The following is a 19328-nucleotide window of genomic DNA, read 5'->3' as shown; positions in this document are numbered from 1 at the left end:
CCATAATGAAATGCCGAATTCTGATCCCTGTAGTTGCTTAATTTCTTAGATTTGCCTCTGTATTCTGGCATTTGTTCACTAACTTCTAAAAAAAAGAAGCATCTCTTTCTACATATATGACAAATACTCTTTTTACAACATCAAATATTTCATTAACACCATTTTAGAGCCAACATTTTGATTCCTATCAAGACTATGGAAAAACCATATGGACTTTAGGAAATCTAGATTATAAACTCTGCCATAGCCAAACATCAATAACATCTACTTTTCAAATACCTATTTTAAAAAGTATTTGGCTAAATTTAATTAGGGCATTTATTTCATAGGAATGTGCTGGATCATATTTGAGAAAAACAGTATTTTGAAAATTATTATCAAGTTTTGTATCCAATAACTTTTTTTTTGTCCTGTTGGTTTTATCAGCTAATTGAAATAAAAGCTGAACTTCAGAAAGACAGGCATACCTCAAAGGGACCCAGTGCCCTATCTCACAGAAATGAGTTACTGTTCTGTCAGTAGCATGGCTCCAACTAAACTATTTCCATGCCTGACATATTGTGGCTTTGAAGGAAAAAGTGACCCAGTAGAAACCACATAGTATTTTCTTCCCTTCACCTTCGGTTTAAGAGGTGCTTCAGAGCTGTTCCATTTACCCTCTATCAGACATTAAGACTCACACTTCCCTCCTGAGAAGGTTAGCATGAGAGGCAAAGCCCCCAAGAAGCAGAAGATCGGTTACAACACAGAGATAACTGATCTCAGGCTGAGCACCCAGGAGCACACACAGATTAATTACATGGAGCCTCAGTCCTTGCTGCACTGCACGGGAGGGCCAGCACAAGCAAAGTACAGTACCTGTCATCTTGTCCCAGATCCTCACTGTCTGGCATTTCAGATGTAAAAGGGAATTCTCAGTCTCTCTCTACCAATCTAGATAATCCAGGCAATGATCTTCTAGTCTGTTTTGTGTTTTAGGAGCCACCAGCCAGGCACCTGTGCTGCTCTCCGCCAGGAAGAATGCTCCTTGCTCAGAGAGCAAATGTTTACAAGACATCCTAAGAGCTGCTGGTCTTGAATGAAGTTCAGAGCGGTCGCCTTTGATTGGCCATGGCTATAAATAAACAAGTCGTGACTCACCTCACACACTATGACAGGGTGTTTAGTAGCAAGCACGGTCAAAAGCCAAACAGTTTGTTTTCCTTCTGGTCATGTGAGGGAGAATCACCACCCATTTAGTACTTTTATTTTTCTGCTTCTACTGGAAATCTTCCTCAATATCTCCCATTTTTCTCAGGTGTAAGCAGCAACCCAAATGATGAGAAGCTAAATCACTCAAACTTCAATAAAGTGAAAGGCTTGAAAATATGACAGCAAAGAGTTTATTCTTAAAACCATAAAAAATCCTTTTTTTCCTCCCTGCAAAGCATCAGTCACAAGCTGTCAGAAGAAGCCAAATTATTCTCCAATGACTACATTCACAGATGAAAAAAATCCACAAAAACTTAATAATTCTTTTTAATAAGGAATAGGAAGACAAGTTTTCAACAATGATTAATTGCATTGCATTTAAGTTCTGATTCTAATCTCATCTGCCACAACTAATCTTAGACAGGAATACTAGAACATTGTGCTGAAAGAGTCCTCAAAAACTAAAGTGTGCTGGCAGGAGGAAGCTTTCTGCCAAAATACTTTGATTGCTTCTGTGAAGGTGAATTGAATATGGATTTCCTCCTACGGCTTTTCCTCCTATTGCCGCATGCATGACAAGGATTCTGTCACTCCAGCTACACCAGCTACGTCTCTATTAATTTTCAACACCCCCGCAACCTTATCTATGCTGGTGAAGCTTTATCACACAGCCCAAGACTCCAAGGATCCCTATGTCTGTCGTTCAGCACGTGGCTCAGCACTGCTCCTTCACACAGCTCCCTTCCTTCACTGAACAGGCTGACCTGTTGTTCTTAATATATTTTCAAATCCACATTATATCCAGAGACCTTCACGTAAGAAATCTCTTTTCCTAGGAAGGAACCTAAATTATGTAATGCAATATATAAATAAGGATTAATAAATGTTATGCCTACAACCAAGACTTTCCATGGTCACCGATACCTCCATACTCCAATGTAATAATTTTTTCTTTTCTTTTCTTTCCTTTTCTTTTTTCTTTTCTTACTTCTGATAGTTATAGATGAAATAATTAAAAGTTGAATTTCTTCAAGTTTAATCTGAAACAACAGAGCTGCTAAATTCAAAAATCTTAATTAATGAAATGATTCTGGGTAACAGTTTAATCTTCAGATTGAAGTTGTGATGTCTTCTAATTAGAAAATGAAGCAAAAGAAGTAACTGAAATCTGCTAACACGAAGGAGCATCATTCAAAATTTAAATGTAGCATCAAAAATGAAAGCAAACAAATCTGAACCCCTTATGCAACTTGGGCTGCTTCAGTTTCCATGCACTGCAATATACTCTTACACAACCACCTAAATTTACTATGTCAAATACCTTTTTATATATTCCATTTTAATGCTGATGATCACACTCAGAAGCTGAAAAGCTTTCAGTATCAAGTCTATCCCTGTATTTCAGCCTTAGGACTTGATGTACTTTAAACTCCTCAAGTGCAACTTTGGACTGTTTATTTCTTGGTCACACTCTGTACCCAGAACTTATTGCTACAGCAGAAAAACTGTTTACTTTTACAATTCCTTACAACTCTTTCCAGCTCACACTGAGGCAAGGAGGATAATATCACCTTATTTACTTATTCATAAGGAAGACCTGGAAAAATTAGGTTCAAAAATGTCTACTAAATGAGTACCTATATAAAATGTCAAGGACCTGTTAGGTTGGAATTAGAGCATTTATAAAACACTTCAGTACTCTAGTATTGAAGTGGTATTCTAGTGGTATCACTGCTCATCACTTTTGAAAATCATACTTGACAACAGCATGAGTGCATAATTAGTGGAACTGCAATCACACTGAAGTATTTTGCTTGATATCACAAAGACGATCTAGAAAAATCATCTCTTTTTTTTTATCATTCTGAATTCTTCTGCACCCAAGGGAATTGGAGTTTGTATTGGCCCTTCTGGAGGTTTCCTGCAGAACAGGTTCCAGATTATTTCACAGCAGCATGAGATGGACTGACCTCTCCAAGAACACTTGGGTGGAAGCAGCAGGTAAACAGAAGTACTGTACTGAATCAGGCCAAAGGGCTTTGGCATCTTTTATTGTGTCCAAAAGGAACAGCCAAGGAAAAAATACATTGCTTCCTTCTACAGATAGTCTTCCAGACTCCAGCTTGTGGAGATTTGTGCCACCAGTGATGCCTATTTTTTAGCTCTGAGTGGATTTCTATCCTATGGTGACACCTACAACATCTTGTGGCAAGAGCATCTGCAGATTAACTGCATACTATTTGGGAACAAAAAACCAGCAAACCCCCACCCAATACTGTTTGCTCTAGTCTAGCCACTTCAACTGGCTTCCAGGATGTTTTATACTGGAACATGCAGATGACAGTTAACTCTCTGCAGCTTTTCACAGTGATTTATTTTTTTTTTGCAGACCATTATAGTTTGGGGTTTTTTTTTGATGGGACTGCAAAATTGAAAGACAAAGCTGTTTAGAAAAGAGTTTACAGTTTTTTATCATTGCTAAAAATCAGTTTTAAACTTCTCTAATATTGAAAACTCAGAGCAACTAGAAATGACAGAATGAGGAAGGAAAGTATTTTCCTACCCATGTTATTTTCCAAGGAGATCCTTATTTCCTTGCTTAGCCACAGCTAAGCTGTGTATTAACTGCACTGGAATTGAGTCACTCTTCTCTGTCCTTCTAAGTTCCTTCTTGCCACTTTTGAGGCCTCAACTTACATGACTAATCTGTGCTTCTCTGAGCAACTTCTTTGTCTGAGCTGCTACATTCCAGCCTTGCCATGTCCCTCTCAGTTCTTGCAGCGTGTTCTGAAATTCTCCCTCCCCTTGGCTCTGTTGGTTCTTCAACAGAAAGAACAACCCCTTCCACCTTACAGTGAATTCCTCCTCCTTGTGCTATTATTTCTGAAAGGAAAATGGGAGCCCTTGGTATCGTAATCAAGAGGAAGAAGATTGTATCTACAATATCCTCCTCTTGGTCAGCTCATTCAGCTTTGAAAGCCCTATTTTGCTCACCTGTTTCATTCATGTAAGCTCTTGCATGCCCTCAAACATCCTCACTATTCTTTTGTAAATTCTTCCTGTGTTTACCATAACCAATTTAAGGTAGGAGAGACCAGAATTGTAGTTATTCCCAGTGAGAGCATACTATTATTTACACATGCTGGCCTCTTTTCTAAGTTGTCCCTCGTGCTCTGTTGGCTGTCATTACCACATTTTTACACAGAGCTTTCCAGAGTACCTGATCTTCTTTATGTAACTTCGATTACTTTAAGAATAAATTCTTCTTACTTCTGCTTCTCCCCATTATCCTGTTTTCCACTACGCTGACCTCATCTAGACCTTTCTGAAAACTTCCTTGAGAGCTGTTGAGTAACAGCTCTTTACTGTCAAATATGAAAACACCCCAAAAGATGTGCTGGTATGCAGATCAGATTGACAGTCTGCCTGACATATTGCTTGACCAGGGAATCTTACCAGTTTTGCTTGTTGAGTACAGATTTGGACTGAACATGTACCATAATTATCAAGTAAATGGCCTTTTCCCCAAATAGTATTGATATTTATGCAAAATTTTCCTTTTACCAGCAGGCACCAAAGATTGCACAAGTCTTCAGCAGAAGAAGGGAAATAAAAGCTATATTCTTGCTAGAGACAAGGAAGCAGCCTCACTGAAAAGCTAAAAAGGATTGGAAATAGTATCAGATACATTGTTTTACACACTCAAGATAGATACTGACGATGCTCAAGCGTTTTAGGAGGTAGGTGGTGTGTCCCACCGAGGCTGCAAGCTTTCAAAGGTTTTAATTAATCAGCCTGTGGCATACTTTAGCCAGACAACCAGCTCCAGAACTAGTCACAACTATTGCTGCCTTCTATGTCTCTCCTCATCTAAAACGAAACACAGTGCTTTCAATGTATAACCCTGTTCTAATTATTCAGCTATGAATGAGTCTCACTTCCAATAATGTGAATGAAAAAAAAAATTATATATATTATATATATATATATATATAACCTCACTCCCAAAAGAACATCTAGTTTAGTTTGCATTTTCAGAAGTAATGGAAAAGTCTAGCATTTCACTTTTTTTTACTTTAAGTAGATGGTTTGTACTGATGTTATCTTCAGCAAAAGCATGGGTTTAAAAATAACCATTATTGTCAAATACATGTTTAGGATGAAAATTAAGGTGTAATGACTTTGAATGCTATTGAAAAAAAATCATATTATTAACATACATGAAGTCCCCCAAAATGGACTGTTTCCCCTCTTTTTCAATTTAGGAAACTGAATAAAATGATCATATTTGTGTGTGTGTGCAGGCATGCGTACATTTATATATTTATAAGCACACACATATGCAAGTATATGTTTTACCATATTTCATCTTTTTGATGGGTGTGCCTGATTTTCCCATATTTTCAACCAAAATTTGCTAAAAGTTTCCTGTCCCAATTCTTCTATGTAAAGCTGAATTCAAACTGCAAATACTTATTATATTTACTTAACTTTGAGGTCTCTCCATACACTGTGAGATAAACAAAGGAAGCTGGTTTTAAAAGAGAAAGAACCTTTCATACAAGCATAAATTAAAAACCCTCAAACTGGACCTGCTGAACCCGCTCAGTTCTTTGATGGGGTATTATCCCAGGTGTAACCACAAGCAGTAAGCAGTGTGCTAAAAAAGACAAAGACACCTATTACACACAAAACATAGTCTGGCATTTAGCTGTACCAAGGCTCAAGATTGGAAAAAAAAAAAAAAGAAAAAAAAAACCTTTCAACAGTTGAAGACCAATAAAAACAAAGAATAAAAGTGCTAAAAGAAATAAATAAAAGAAAATTTTTCTTTCTTCATGGAATTCTGCATTTTGTGCAGGATTCTTATTTGTACCTGGATGGAATAATTCATTGTTAAACATTTTTTAGATCACAAGCTGCATTTTCAGAAAAAAACACCCCAAACAAAAAGCATTCCCTTTTGACAAAAAAAAAGTAGTGCGACATTCAAAAAGCTCAACAAGATACCACATGCAAGAAATATTCACTGGGCAGAACAAAGCACATGAACATGTATTTTTAGAGAATCATAAAAAATTAAGTATGAAAGCAGACTGACTATCAACAGACACCAAAACCTGAGCAACAATGAATTGTCACTATGAGGTCTTAGTGTTTCTCACAAAGCACACATAATAATGCTCCCTGGTGCATGACAGTATTTCCAAGTTTCAAACACAAGCAGAAAAAGGAGTTAAAGGAAGTAAGAGACACTTCAACTGCAGTTTTAAAAGCAGATTATTACATTTTAGTCACATGAAGACAGCAAATCTTGCTGTTTACAAATATGACAGATCATGCTGGATTTGTGTGACAAACAGAAAGGAGCTGGAGACAGGAAGGTAGATCTTACCACTAAGGGTGAAAATCTCAACTGCTCTGTGACTTTTTGGCCATGGAATCTTGTTAAACAGCTATAAAAGAAACAAATATTTGGAGGGAAAAAAAAAGACTAAACAAAAACCCTAAACCCACATAGCAATGATCTCAACCATTTCTGAATATAACGGAGTATTTTTTCAAAATTTTCAAGAAACCTTTCACATATTGTTTCATGAAATTATTTGATTTATTATACTGCATTTCTACAAAGGTTTTCTCCTAGTTCTCATGATCTGTAATTCAGTCAAGTCATATTAAAATGCATTTTTTTTCTCTAGGCATACATGCTACTCAAGATTCTGAGTAGCCCTGCCCATCTCCCTGTCTCTTTGTTTGTAGCACTCTGAATCTGTTTCTTCTCAGCAGTTGTTTTCTTTTCCTACTGACAAAAAGAACTGTATGAAAGGCAGACCATACAGCAAGATACTCAGACCACATACTGAGTGCACCTATGTCTAAAAGACGTTGCTGATATGCTCACAATTTGCTTAGATGACACACCATTACTTCAATGCTGCAATCATCCTATGAACATGAGGAGAGGAGCCAGTTTTCCACCTAATTATATAATTTATTCTTTGGTGCAGCATAAGAAAATCTCTCCAGAGAGAGATTAGTGCAACTGCAAGCCATAACTAGATCCAAGTCCAGGTCACCAGTTCTGAATTAGACCTTAGAAGCTTAAGGATGAATAACTGCAGGACTTCAAGTACATTATAATGTAAGCACAGCACACAGTTATGTATCATTCCTCATTTTCACTGACACCAACCCTATTCTCCCGTCCCAGCACAAAGAGCCAAAGTTTTGATTGATATTCAGAATTGCTAGCCAAACATTTTTATAGTAGGTATGATTCATTTTGATTCTTTAAGCTTCACAGCCTTTTTCAATGCCTGTATACTGGAAGTGAGACAGATGACTAAATGACTGCAAATTTATCAACTTACTAGCATCAACTTATCTATTTGTTTGCTTACTATGAGACCAGACATGAACTCTCCAGTGTTTACATGTCCGATGATAAAATTGCATTCATATTCTCTCCCTTTAAAAAGAGCTTTTTTCATTAGAATTGTCTTTCTTCAGTCTCAGTGTGGTAGTTTATAAAACTGTGCAGCTATGGCAAAAGAAAAGATTATTAAATTATCACTAACATGACTCAGTTTCGAGACCATATTTTCACGTGATGGAGAAACTGGTAATCTGAATGCTACATCTGTATGCTACTTTCCAACTCCAACACTTGTAACAGCAAGTTAGCAAATCTGATATACTATATGAAAAACAGTAACATGCACATTTATATAAGCAAATTTTTAAGTATTTACAAACTAAAATCAGGGAGAAAATGTCAGAATGCATGCCACTTTAGAATGCACGTATTTGTGTATGCTGATGAATAGGCTGGTTTAAAAAAAAAATAGGACCCTGTCACCACAGTTCATATTATGTTTTTACCTCACATTATAGCCCTACCAGCTGAAGAGAGAAAACAGACATAAACTTCTTAAATGCTAACATCAAAACTTAAAGAAAATAGTTCTACCTAGTATCCCTTGTGACAACATAGAAGGGTAAGATAGGTAATAATGAGAAGCATCAGCAAGAAATACATTATATAAAGCAGCAGTATGTTTCACACGATGGCAATTCATACACATACACAATTAGAAGCTGGGTAAGATGGTAAATTCTGAGTGCACTGATTAAAACAAAGCTAACTTGATCCTGAAGTGACTGGATAAACCAATTTCTTCACAGAGCTTCTCTAAAGTGAATACTTGTCAAGCCCAACCATTCTGCTCTTTTAATATCTAGCCCTCCATGAAACATGTGCAAATTTAAAGCAATGGGAGGCCAACACGACACAGCTCCATGGAAAAGGCAGAGAGGCAGCCAAGACTGCAAGAGAGAACTCAGCTCTCCCCCAACCACACCCACCCCCAAAAAAACTACAGTCAAGTGGCGCCTGGGCTAGTAGAAGTCAAGAAGGGTTTAGACGAGGGATGATGATTAATGAGGAGCTGCAGCCTGACCCATTTGTCAGCAAGGGCACCTGCTGAGCTGTGGCTGAGAGGAATCCCCCGCGCTGGCCAGGCGAGCGCTGCCAGAGCGCTCAGCCAGAAGGGCAGAGCACCCGATAACCTTCACCCTGCCTGGAGAGGGTGACAGGACCCAGGGCATTCTCCTCAGGGGCTGGGAGAACCCCTGGGAAGTCAAAACTCACTTCAGTTAGCTAGGCTTTTGTCCCAGAGACAAATTTGCCATTCCCTATTCCTTTACTATTAATTTTTATTTAAATTCAGGGCATTTCAGAAGGTGGTTTAGAACACAGGTATAGACCATTTGTATTATACAGCACGACAGCCGCTCCTGTCATTGCTAAAACTGCCTTTTCCCTCATCTTTAAAGGGACATAAAAAAATGTATAAAGAATCCTTTCTCATTAAGCTGTGTGAAATACATTTTAAAAGTACAATTTGCTGCTAGAGGACTGAAAAATTAAGCTTTCAATTTAGAAGTTACTTATTTATAGATTTGTACATATCTATATAAATCTGTAAAACACATAATATTTTATCACAGCTTTTGCTTTTTCCTTGAGAATCTTGAATAAAAATCATTGAACCCATTTCCCATCTCTGGATGTTCTTATAGATGTTCCTATAAAGAAGAGAAGCAGGAGGATGGAAAAAAACCCTCTCAACTCAGATTTTTACTTTAATGCAGTGAGGTGATTTTTCATATCAAAAAACCCACCAAAAAAACCACAAAAAAAAAAAAAACCTAAATAAAAACCAAAATAAAATAAACCCACCCCAAAGATTTTATTTGGGAAACATTCAGAGCACTTTAAATACATAATTTTTCAACTGTTTTTCAGGTAACCTCCAGTGCTTTTTGCCTCCTTTCAGTGACTAAGAAAGACTCAAAAGACTAATTTCCATCTGCTAGAAGTATTTGTTATAAAAGAAAAGCACCTCTTCAGTATGTTTTGAGTTTGATTACTGATTGAAGAAGTAAGTATTCTCCAAGATACATCTGCAGGGATTTTGGTTGAAATATTTGAAACTTTAACCAAAAAATTCTATTTATATGTCATTTTCAGAAACTTCTGTTTCTGTGTATCATCATATTGAGTTTCTAGCTGAATTCCCACACTTTGAGACTTTGATTATTATAAAAAATATCTGATTCAGCTAACCAGTTAGGACAGAAGTTGTCAAGGTACGCATTCTAAGAAAATTGTCTGCTTATGCTGAATACAACAGCAACACCTTGTACAGTCCTGACATGAGAACTTCATACATAATTGTTCAAACACATCTCAGTTTGTGCTCTAAGGCAAGCTATATGTGTTTAGAAGAGTATTTTTTTAAAGATCAGACATGCAAACCTCAGATTAATTGTTGCTCTGATTAATTATATGACTCTGATCTCATGCCTAAATGTACAAAAGCGTGATGTTAAGGTACACACTGACCTTGCAACTTCCTTGGAATGTGATGGTAGCAACAGACACTCCATCTAAAACTGAGCAACAGCTATCTCATGTGCTCTTCTCAGATTTCTCAGAGTTTAACATTTATATACAATTCATATACAAATGCAGATATAAATAGCTACATTTATTTCAGTCTTACTGTGTCACTTAACTGAATAAAAAGTCAATGTTTGGGTATTACCACGACCAGCTTGGCTGGGCCTGCCAAAGGCCCATCTAGCTCTGTGCCCTGTCTTTAACTCTGGCCAAAACTGAATACTTGGGGACACCTAAGCAACAGAATAAAAGTATGGGATAATGCATAATGATAGCTCCACAAAATACAATAGAGCTTCCAACAATTTGCAGCTTGGGGACTTCCAAAGTCAGAGTCGTGATTTTCTATTTAAAAGCCTTCAGTTAATTTTCTTTTAAAAAACTGTCCTGTAATTTATATTTAAAATCCATGTATAGTTCTAATATTCACAACAATCATGTGTCAAGGATTTCTGAAACTTATTACATATTTTTATTTTTCCTCACCTTTCTGCCTGTTATTTTGATGCCTTCTCATTCCAGAAGTGAGAGAGAAAGCATGTTCTGTGCGGTATTTTGAGAGACCTCTATTGTATTTCTCTTTAATTATTCATTTTCTCTTTTTAAAAGACCTACCTCATTTACTTGTTCTTTATAAGGAAATAGTTCTGTGTATTTTTTCTACCTTGTTGCTGTGCTCTGCATTATCTTTTCTCCTGTACTGTTTTCTGAAAGGTAGGAGATCAGTCCCACACAGAGTATTAAGAATTTGGACATACAATAGGTTTACGAGAGTGGGATGTGACTGTCATTGCTTTTTCCCTTCATGTCTTTTTTACTGATACTTAACAGTAGATTTAGTCTGTTGACCAATGCTGGTTTTGTGTGACCACATCTTATTCATGAGTGGTTACAGTCACCTTCAGACACTATTATTTTATATGTGAATTTGGTACTGGTATTTCTGCAGAACTTCACAGTTATCTACACTGAATTTCAGATGCTATTTTACTGAGAAAGAATCCTGTAACAATCTTCTGAAATTCTTCATAATTGGTCCTTGTCTTAATTTTCTTGAATAATTTGGTACCTGGTCATCCCACTACTCACTGCCTTTTCAAATCCCTTATGAATACATTTGTCAGAATAGCTCCAGCACAAATAGCAGATTTTTTTTTTCACTATGAAATTCTCTTTAGCATTACCTCTCACTATGAACTGACCTACAGTAACCTCAATGGCCACAACTACATCAGTGATCTATTAATCATACTACTAATCCAAGCACTCGGTAAAAAAAGGCTGAACTTCTGAAAGAGGAGCTAGGGAAAATCTAAGCTAGGGAAAATCTAAGCTAGGGAAAGGAAATGTGTGTCATATGGTGCTGTGGCCATAACATACACGTTCTCCCATGGTTGACGTGGGAGAACGTGGTTTTCTGCTACAGCAAATATTTATCTCCGAAAATTTTAATTAAACTGGCCACCTTAATATGTCTGATCATCTGTATTCATGAAGTGCCCTGCAGAATACGAGCATATGTTACTTTCTGTTTCCCTTGTAAAAATAAACTATTTACAGCTGTCTAGAATTTATCTTCAGTGTTATAGACTCTAAAACATTTGGAATAATAATTTTAAAAGTGTTAAAAGCATGAAATATATATTTAGTAGTAAATATGTAACATCTCTTATGTCAATAAGAAATAAGAGACAAAAAGGAGACTTGGAAGGAATATCGTGATTTTTGCTGAAAAACAGCTGAGCTGTTTTACTCAACTGTATGTTGAAACACCTAAAAGAGTATAATATGTTATTCTGCTGATAGGCTCACATGCTTCAACAAAACTGTGCCAGGACATTCCTTCCTAAATTAGTGACTAATCAGATGCTGGGCTGGGAAGCACACCCTCACATGTTACTACCACCCAGACGTCTGCAGCATTAAAAAACAAAAACCAAAAAAACCCCAACTACAACTATATGTTCTTGCGTCCCCTATAAATAATTTCCATCATGCGTTTTGTAACCTAATGCTTGCATTTGGCAAACCAGATGCAATTAAAGGTCAAAACCTGACTACTATAGAAAGTACCTGACTACTCTACTACTTCTGATCTTTCTCATGACTATTACCATTCTAAATATTCTAAGCAAAGATGTCCTCCTCCCTCCATACCAATAACTAGTATATATTTCTAAATACTAGTATATATTTTTTGTTTCATTGATCACAAAAGTTTCTTGCTTCTTTTATCAAGTTCTCAGATTAATCAAAATTGCTTGCTTCTTTTTCTTTCTTATTACCCTCAGATTTCCATTGTCCTTTAAAAATTGTTTAGAATTTGAAAACTTGACAGAAATTAAGTCAATAGGCTTTTAGAAGACCAGCACTTTTTTTCTTGTTGTTTTTGCGGAACAAACCCTACTCCTTAAAAAAATATGTGTATAGCAAAAGCAGCATTTCTGCCTACAGGAAACAGTTAATACAGGGCAATATTAAAAGAGGATAAAAGCTACTTGTATTTTCAGGAGAAATACATTTTTTTCTCATGTTTAGCAGAAGACATTCCATTTGCTTTTCATGTAGTCTTTAATGATAATATAAAAGTACAGAATATGGTTAACCTTGCTACCTATTTTTATGGAGCTTTTAATCAACCATCATTAGCCTTACATTTAAGAGAAGCCATTCCAAAATGAAACAGTCCCATTTTCTTCTTAATCCTAAAGGAGTCTCTCTATTTAAGGTAACACTGGGGGCTCCCTAAATGCTATAGTTTATAAATACCCTTTAAGATGACAAGTCAAATGACTTCAGGATTGCAAGTTATCTCTCACAGTTGTTCAACTGTTAAAATGGAAAGTGGTAAGAATAGAATAAAAACACCGATGGCAAAAATATTACATGTGCAATGGAACAAACATAGCGCACAGGACATGACCATTTTAACATTACTCTTTTCACTTAAATTTACTCTCTACCCGTTGAAAAGGTCAGCTTTGTGAATTTCTCTCCCGATGAGCAATTTGAGGTCTGTCACTCCATTCACACTCTTACACTCATCAAAAATGCAATCATCCTTTATTTACGATCAGTCTGGTACTTGTTGCAACAATATTGTTCTAGTTTAAGTACTAATTTGATGCAATCCACCTAATTCTATAGTAATCTACATTTTAAAATACATAAAAAATGCGAAAAATAGCAACATTACGTTTGCAAGCAAAACGAATCTCTGAGGCAGGCAAACACATCCAGCAGCTCTGTGGCAATCCAACAGGCTGCTTCCGGACTAGGCAGTAGTTACATTTATTTTATGGTGTAAGCCTACAAAGAGGTAGAAAAAGGATCTTTCAACTGTTTGTCAGGTTATGTTCTCTTTTGCAATGCTTGGTACTAAAAAAGTACTATTGCCTGTTAACCAATTCAAACTTACAAACACAACGTGCAGCTAAGGTCTGACTGTCTAGACATCTAACTGTGTCTGCCTAAGCTCTTTGAAGTCTTTGAACTAGAAGAGAGAGCCTTGCTAACTCGGAGAATTGCCCTAGAAAACAGATGTCCTTAACAAGGAATTGACTTTTGCCAGTTTATGCTGTCTGCAAAGCCTTGGAGTACAGTATCTCCACTTGAAGACTGCACTCTGGTCAGTAATTTAGTGTCACTTCTGCTGTATTGATATGAAGCTACTTCTGCATAATCACAAATTGCAAGACAGATAAATTCCCACCAAAAATTAGAAAATCCCGGAACATGGAATATTTGTTCATAAATCTTTATGTATTAGGGATAAATATTGAGGGTGAGACCTGACAGAGGCAGTGACCAGTTGTTCTGTTCAAAATGATGTGACTGAATCCAAGTCATCTCCTTTCCCTGTCTGAGCTGGTTGGGAAGGCTGTTGCCACCCGTCAAGAGGCAGTTCTTGTAACTTGAACCTAGTAAGTTCAACACATGAGTTAAAGTACATGACATTACTTTTTGGCTGACATTTTGTAAGACTATGTCCAAGTCTCTTGGAGCCTTCAAATGGAAGGATCTTTACTTAAGATATGAGGGGTCTTTGTCACTTTCTACTGCATACACACAATTCCAAGTTTCACTTTCTTATTGACAACATGCCTGTCAATCACACCCCTGGACAGGTTCTCCTGTAATGCTACTTAGGCTGGCAACCAAATTAAGAGTGTATCCTTCTACACCCTGTGCTGAAGCATTCTATTTATATAAACAATTTGTAAATAGAAACAAGTTTTAAAAAAACCAAAACAAAACCCAAAGCAAAGTATTTATGCTGAAAGTGCAGTAGTATTCACAACTGACAACAATATGTAAATGTGCCTGCCATACTGACAATTTCCAAGCAGCTTTGGAAAAAAAAAAAGGGGAAAGAATAACAGATGCCATGGTTAGCATAAAAAAGCTGACCTGCTCAAGAACAGCCAGAAAAGAACATTTCATTAGATTCAGGAAGTAACTAGATATTGCCCTTTTAATTCATTTGATACTCTCTGTGGGGTATTGCACTCCACAACAAGATTAATTGCTTGCTTCACAAGAAGTCACTGAAAACAGAAAAAGTAATCTGAGATGGATGGTACCAGCATAATTCCTCTGCAGTTTTTCAGATAGATTTCTCTCTACAGAGATGTTCACAGACTTAAGTCTGTGAAGTCCCATGAAGATGGGATAGGCAAGGATTTTAAGAGAAGCTTGTAGCTTTCAATGTATGACCAAAGTGTGGCCCACATCTCAAAACAGAAGTGAGTATGGTTTATTTTCCCTGTAATTAAGATTTTTAAAGTTTTAGCTCAGTTGATAACAATACTGGTGTCAATATTGCTGTACAAGTAAGAAATATGAAAGTATTCAAAAGTGAAGGACACCTCCAGACTCTCTTGCTGAAAGCTGGGAAAACTTGCCAAGCAGCAGGTGACCACAGCTGTTTGCAGACACAAGTCTGCAAATTCAAATGCAGCACTTGCCATCCTTGCTGTTGTCCAAGATGGAAGAGTAGATCTAAACACTCCTTACTGAGAAAGCACAAAGCTGAGACAGGGACAAGTGGTATGGGGGAGCTTCAGAGTAACACTAATTCTTTTAGCAATTTTCTCCTTGTGAATCCCTTGTTTGTTTCTCCACTCACCTCCCTCTGTGCCATTGCCATTTTCTGTATTCACTTTATAACTTTCCTTTCAACTCCATCAATTTTAAGAAGTTCTTTTACTTTCAAAGTGCTAGGAAAAAACTGAACTAAAAAAACCCTCAAATACCTTCATTTCTACGAATCTTCTACCTAATATTTGGTTAGTGCTGTGACCAAAATAAACATTCTATCATTACAATAAACACAGTGACAAAAAAAAAAAAAAAAAAAAAAAAAAAAAAAAAAAAAAAAAAAAAAAAAGATGTGAGAAAGCTGAGATGATGGCAGGCAGCAGAGGGGAGGGTGCATTTTTTCCCCAGTGATGACAATATGGGTGGCACATGACATGCCAGTGAGTATGTCAGAACTGGGTCAGCTCAGAATTAGCAGCTCAGGTTGTCCACAATGGGAAATCCACCTGCCTGTGCTCACAGATGCCTTTAACAGAACTGCATTTTAGACAAAGTGGATCCTGGAGCAAAACACTCACCAATAACTGAACAGTGACTGCAGCTCCATACTTAAAAATATCAAACATGGAATAGAGCTGGCTTTACTATATGTTGAAAATTGCTGAAGAAAAAATGCACTATGTTTAAAGAAAAAAATGATGAACAAAGGCTGTGTATCCATCCTCCTCCCATCACCACAGGCTATGATCACATTTTCCAACTGAGTGCAGCCGTTCATTTTTACCAATGTGTAACAAAGGAAATTAACTACTGAGCCACTTTTGCACAGGTTGCAGCAAACCATGCAGTTTGCACAGACTGCACTTATGTCAGGTATTTATTTCACACATCTAATCATGGACGCAGAATTATTATTTTGTAATACTTTCATGAACAAATTATTACAAAATTTAAAAAAAGAAGTATTTAAAACTTAACTTATTTAAGTATAGTAAAAATACACATCTCACAGTACCCAGATGAACTTTTTTCTCAGCATGGAGGCAAACTGGCAAAATCACAGAACCATTTAGTTTGAAAAAGGCTTTCAAGATTATCCAGTCCAACCACAAAGCAAGATATAAGGATCTTTTGAAACCTCCACATAAAATTGCCTTATATTTTTTCATGAAATTAATCCTTCTGGCTTAATAGAGGAATAATATTTGTTTATCCCTGAGAAGATACAAACAGAAGACACACACCCCCCAAAAGGCTTTGAAACAATATGCTTAGAAATTATAACTGAAATCACCTGTTTGTGAGATTAGCAAGACCAAAAAACAACTGTCAAATCAGACTATGTGAGGTGCTGTTTTGAAGCTTAGAATTTTAATTAAATATTTGTGTAAGAACACTTCTGTCACCAGAACAGAAGAAAAAAATTTCCCAGAAGGACACTACAATAGTCTTCCAAATGATTCCTTCGTATCTCAGTACTGGAACCCTAAAATAAACAATATGAAATGCTTTCAGAGCTCTCTAAATAGAACTAAAAGTTTAAAACAATTCTGAATAATTTTGCTTACAACTAGCCAGTGGGGGTACAGGAAAGGACAGGATTGTGGGACAAAGAAGTAGAGTAATAAATTTCTCTAGGAATTACAGTTTATGAAGTAAAACTACAAAAAAAGGGCTATCCAAGCAATTTTAGATCAACTGCTTTCACTTGGATATTAGAAAGACACTGAGCAAGTAAGTAACAAAGCTAAGAAGCTGTTAAAGCAGTCAAGGAGGATTATTCAGCATCCAAAAAAGTAAAAAGAATTTCTTTTTAAAAAGTACACAGGCTGTCTGGAAGATGAAAGCATACATCTCAACTGCTACAATGCTTTTGAAATTCTGCTATATGACACTTAAAAGCAAACTGGAAAAAAAACCACCATATATGCAAACCCCATAACTTCACATTTAATTGAAAAGTTATACCAAAGGGGAAGGGCAGGGTATTAGAAGTGCCTTGTTATTTGAGACTGGTATGTCCTTAACATTTTCATTCAGTATTTGCCTTAATCCTTCAGATGAGTGAGTTGCAGTAGCCCAGAAAGAGTGCAGACACAGCAAAGGACAGAATCAGGGTTCAAAATATATAGCAGCTCAGATTGAGAAGTGGCATAAAATCAACTACCCTGACTCATCAGGAACGTGCTTTAGTTGACAAGGCAAGTGCATAAATGCAAAAGGGGAAACAACTTATTAAACAAGCAGTGCAGTGGAAAAGGACAATGTTTCTACTTGAGTTATTTACAAGTTCTTAGGAAAAAAAAAAAACAACTATGCCTGAGATGCATTCACAAGACATTTACCATACACAGCACCAGTCATGTCTTTTACCTGATACTGCTAAGTGTTTACTGATGTTGCTCAGTTTGAGCATCATGCTCAGAGCAATACAGATACTGACACACGAATAATGCCATTTTCTGTAAATATAACTGGGTTAGAATATATTCCTGTATAAAAACAGTTAAAGTAGCTCCAGTACAATTCTGCTGGGCCTTTGTTTCTGCCCTTGCTTCTTCAGAAGTTGCACTTCTTGCAGCTAAGATAATGTTTTACCTTTATGTTTAACTAATAGGGACAGAAGACAAGCAAGGCTTACAGAAAGAGGAATGCAGTATTCTTTTTGTAATTGTAAAGAAATGTGACAATTCCAACACTTTCTCCTCTTCTGTGCATCCTCTGTAATGAAAGGTGAGCTGAGCTTCTGGGGACAAGGAAGAGAGGAAAATGCCTCGTGATGGCTAAGACAGAATTGAGATATAACCAAATTACTAGAGAACCACAGAGAGTAGGCTTGACTTCAAAAGTTTGCAAACCACTCTATGTGAGAAGATGTTGGTTATGTGCACTACATATAATTTCTGGCAAATATAAGAAAAATAACAAGCCAAACAAGCCAACTATATCTACCAGTGAGATACATGGCACCTATAAATGCTGTGCAACATCCCTCATTTCCCCTCCCCTTAAAGAAAAAAAGAACCAACCAACCACCAAACTTTTCCTGCAATTGGATAGAAAAAGGTATTAAACAGTTTTCAGACTGAGTGTGACACTTTTGCCAAAGTTACAGCATTTCTACTGAATTATTGGTTTTTGCTCCTGTAAGAAAAACTTTACCACTATGTTTATTTTATCATGTATCAATATAAAGCAAACAAACCCAGCAGAATACATTACTTGGAAAGGTAGCTAACAACTTGGAAATAACTAGCCAGAAAGAAGAAATAAGGTCACATAATATTAACAAAACCCAAAAAAATGAAGGGTTTTTGCAATGTAGACAATTCTTTCTGCGATCTGCAGAAGGTTTGATCATTCATGTGTAAAGTGCCTTTAGAAAAAAAACCCCCAGACATATTGCTGCCTATCTGAGTTGTAGCAACAGATTCTATAAAACAAAGGACAATTACAATCTGGTATTTGAACAGTAAAGTGGTTACTGAAAAAGTATGGGTTTAGGCTGCAAATAAAACTCAATTTCCATTTGCTTTCCACAAGTATGCATTCACTTCCTGAAGGACTGCAACAGCTTTTATATATTAAGAACATTTGGGAGAACCATATTTGAAGCAGAATTGTTTGATATATGTTATCTAGCCATCTATATCTTCCAACACAAACTCATACAAATATATGAGGCGAAATGAACAGAACAGCAACCACTATGTAATACCAAGGCTGGAAGTCTTTGAATACTCCAGATGCCTTCAGACTACATTGAAATAACTGAAGAAGCAAATATTTGCTCTCTGGAGCCTATTTCTATTTATCTGTTAGACTATATTCTGCCCTCTGCCTTGCTGTAGGTCAACAGGAAGTATTTTCTTCAGTCTGTTACCAGATTGTGCAGTTGTGTAGGGCCATGTGAGGAATGGATCCTGTCTGGATGACCAAAGCAAGACAAAGAGACTGTGCAACAGAAACTGGAACTGATGGTGTCGTGCTTTGGTACTGACTGGCCCACATGACTGCCCTTGGCTCACATTACATTTTTTCCTATCTGTAACATCAAGGAAATGGATTAACAAGTGTATAACAGAAACACTTCTGCTACAGCCTTGATCTTGTTGGAGTTCCTAATGGA

At 36.7% G+C, this 19328-nt stretch overlaps 1 protein-coding gene across 3 annotated transcripts in view; it reads right to left on the bottom strand.

Annotated features, from left to right (window-relative positions):
* The window catches only part of RETREG1 (reticulophagy regulator 1), a 64345-nt gene that overhangs the window by 22446 nt on the left and 22571 nt on the right, over window positions 1-19328 (bottom strand). Inside the window, exon 1 of one of the 3 annotated variants that reach the window (XM_071453982.1) lies at window positions 859-1008. The exons of the other annotated variants lie outside the window; for them this stretch is intronic. Within the exon in view, the coding sequence (XP_071310083.1) occupies window positions 859-893 (35 nt within the window). The 5' untranslated portion in view covers window positions 894-1008. Of the gene's footprint in view, window positions 1-858; window positions 1009-19328 lie in introns of those variants that run through there. 3 annotated transcript variants of the gene reach the window in all.

Source organism: Agelaius tricolor, unplaced genomic scaffold (assembly GCF_023055355.1).
Source record: "Agelaius tricolor isolate 1412-34295 unplaced genomic scaffold, bAgeTri1.0.p SCAF_2, whole genome shotgun sequence".
Classification (NCBI taxonomy): Eukaryota; Metazoa; Chordata; class Aves; order Passeriformes; family Icteridae; genus Agelaius; species Agelaius tricolor.
The sequence above is the reverse complement of the archived record's forward strand: the minus strand, read 5'-3'. Positions and strand labels throughout refer to the sequence as shown.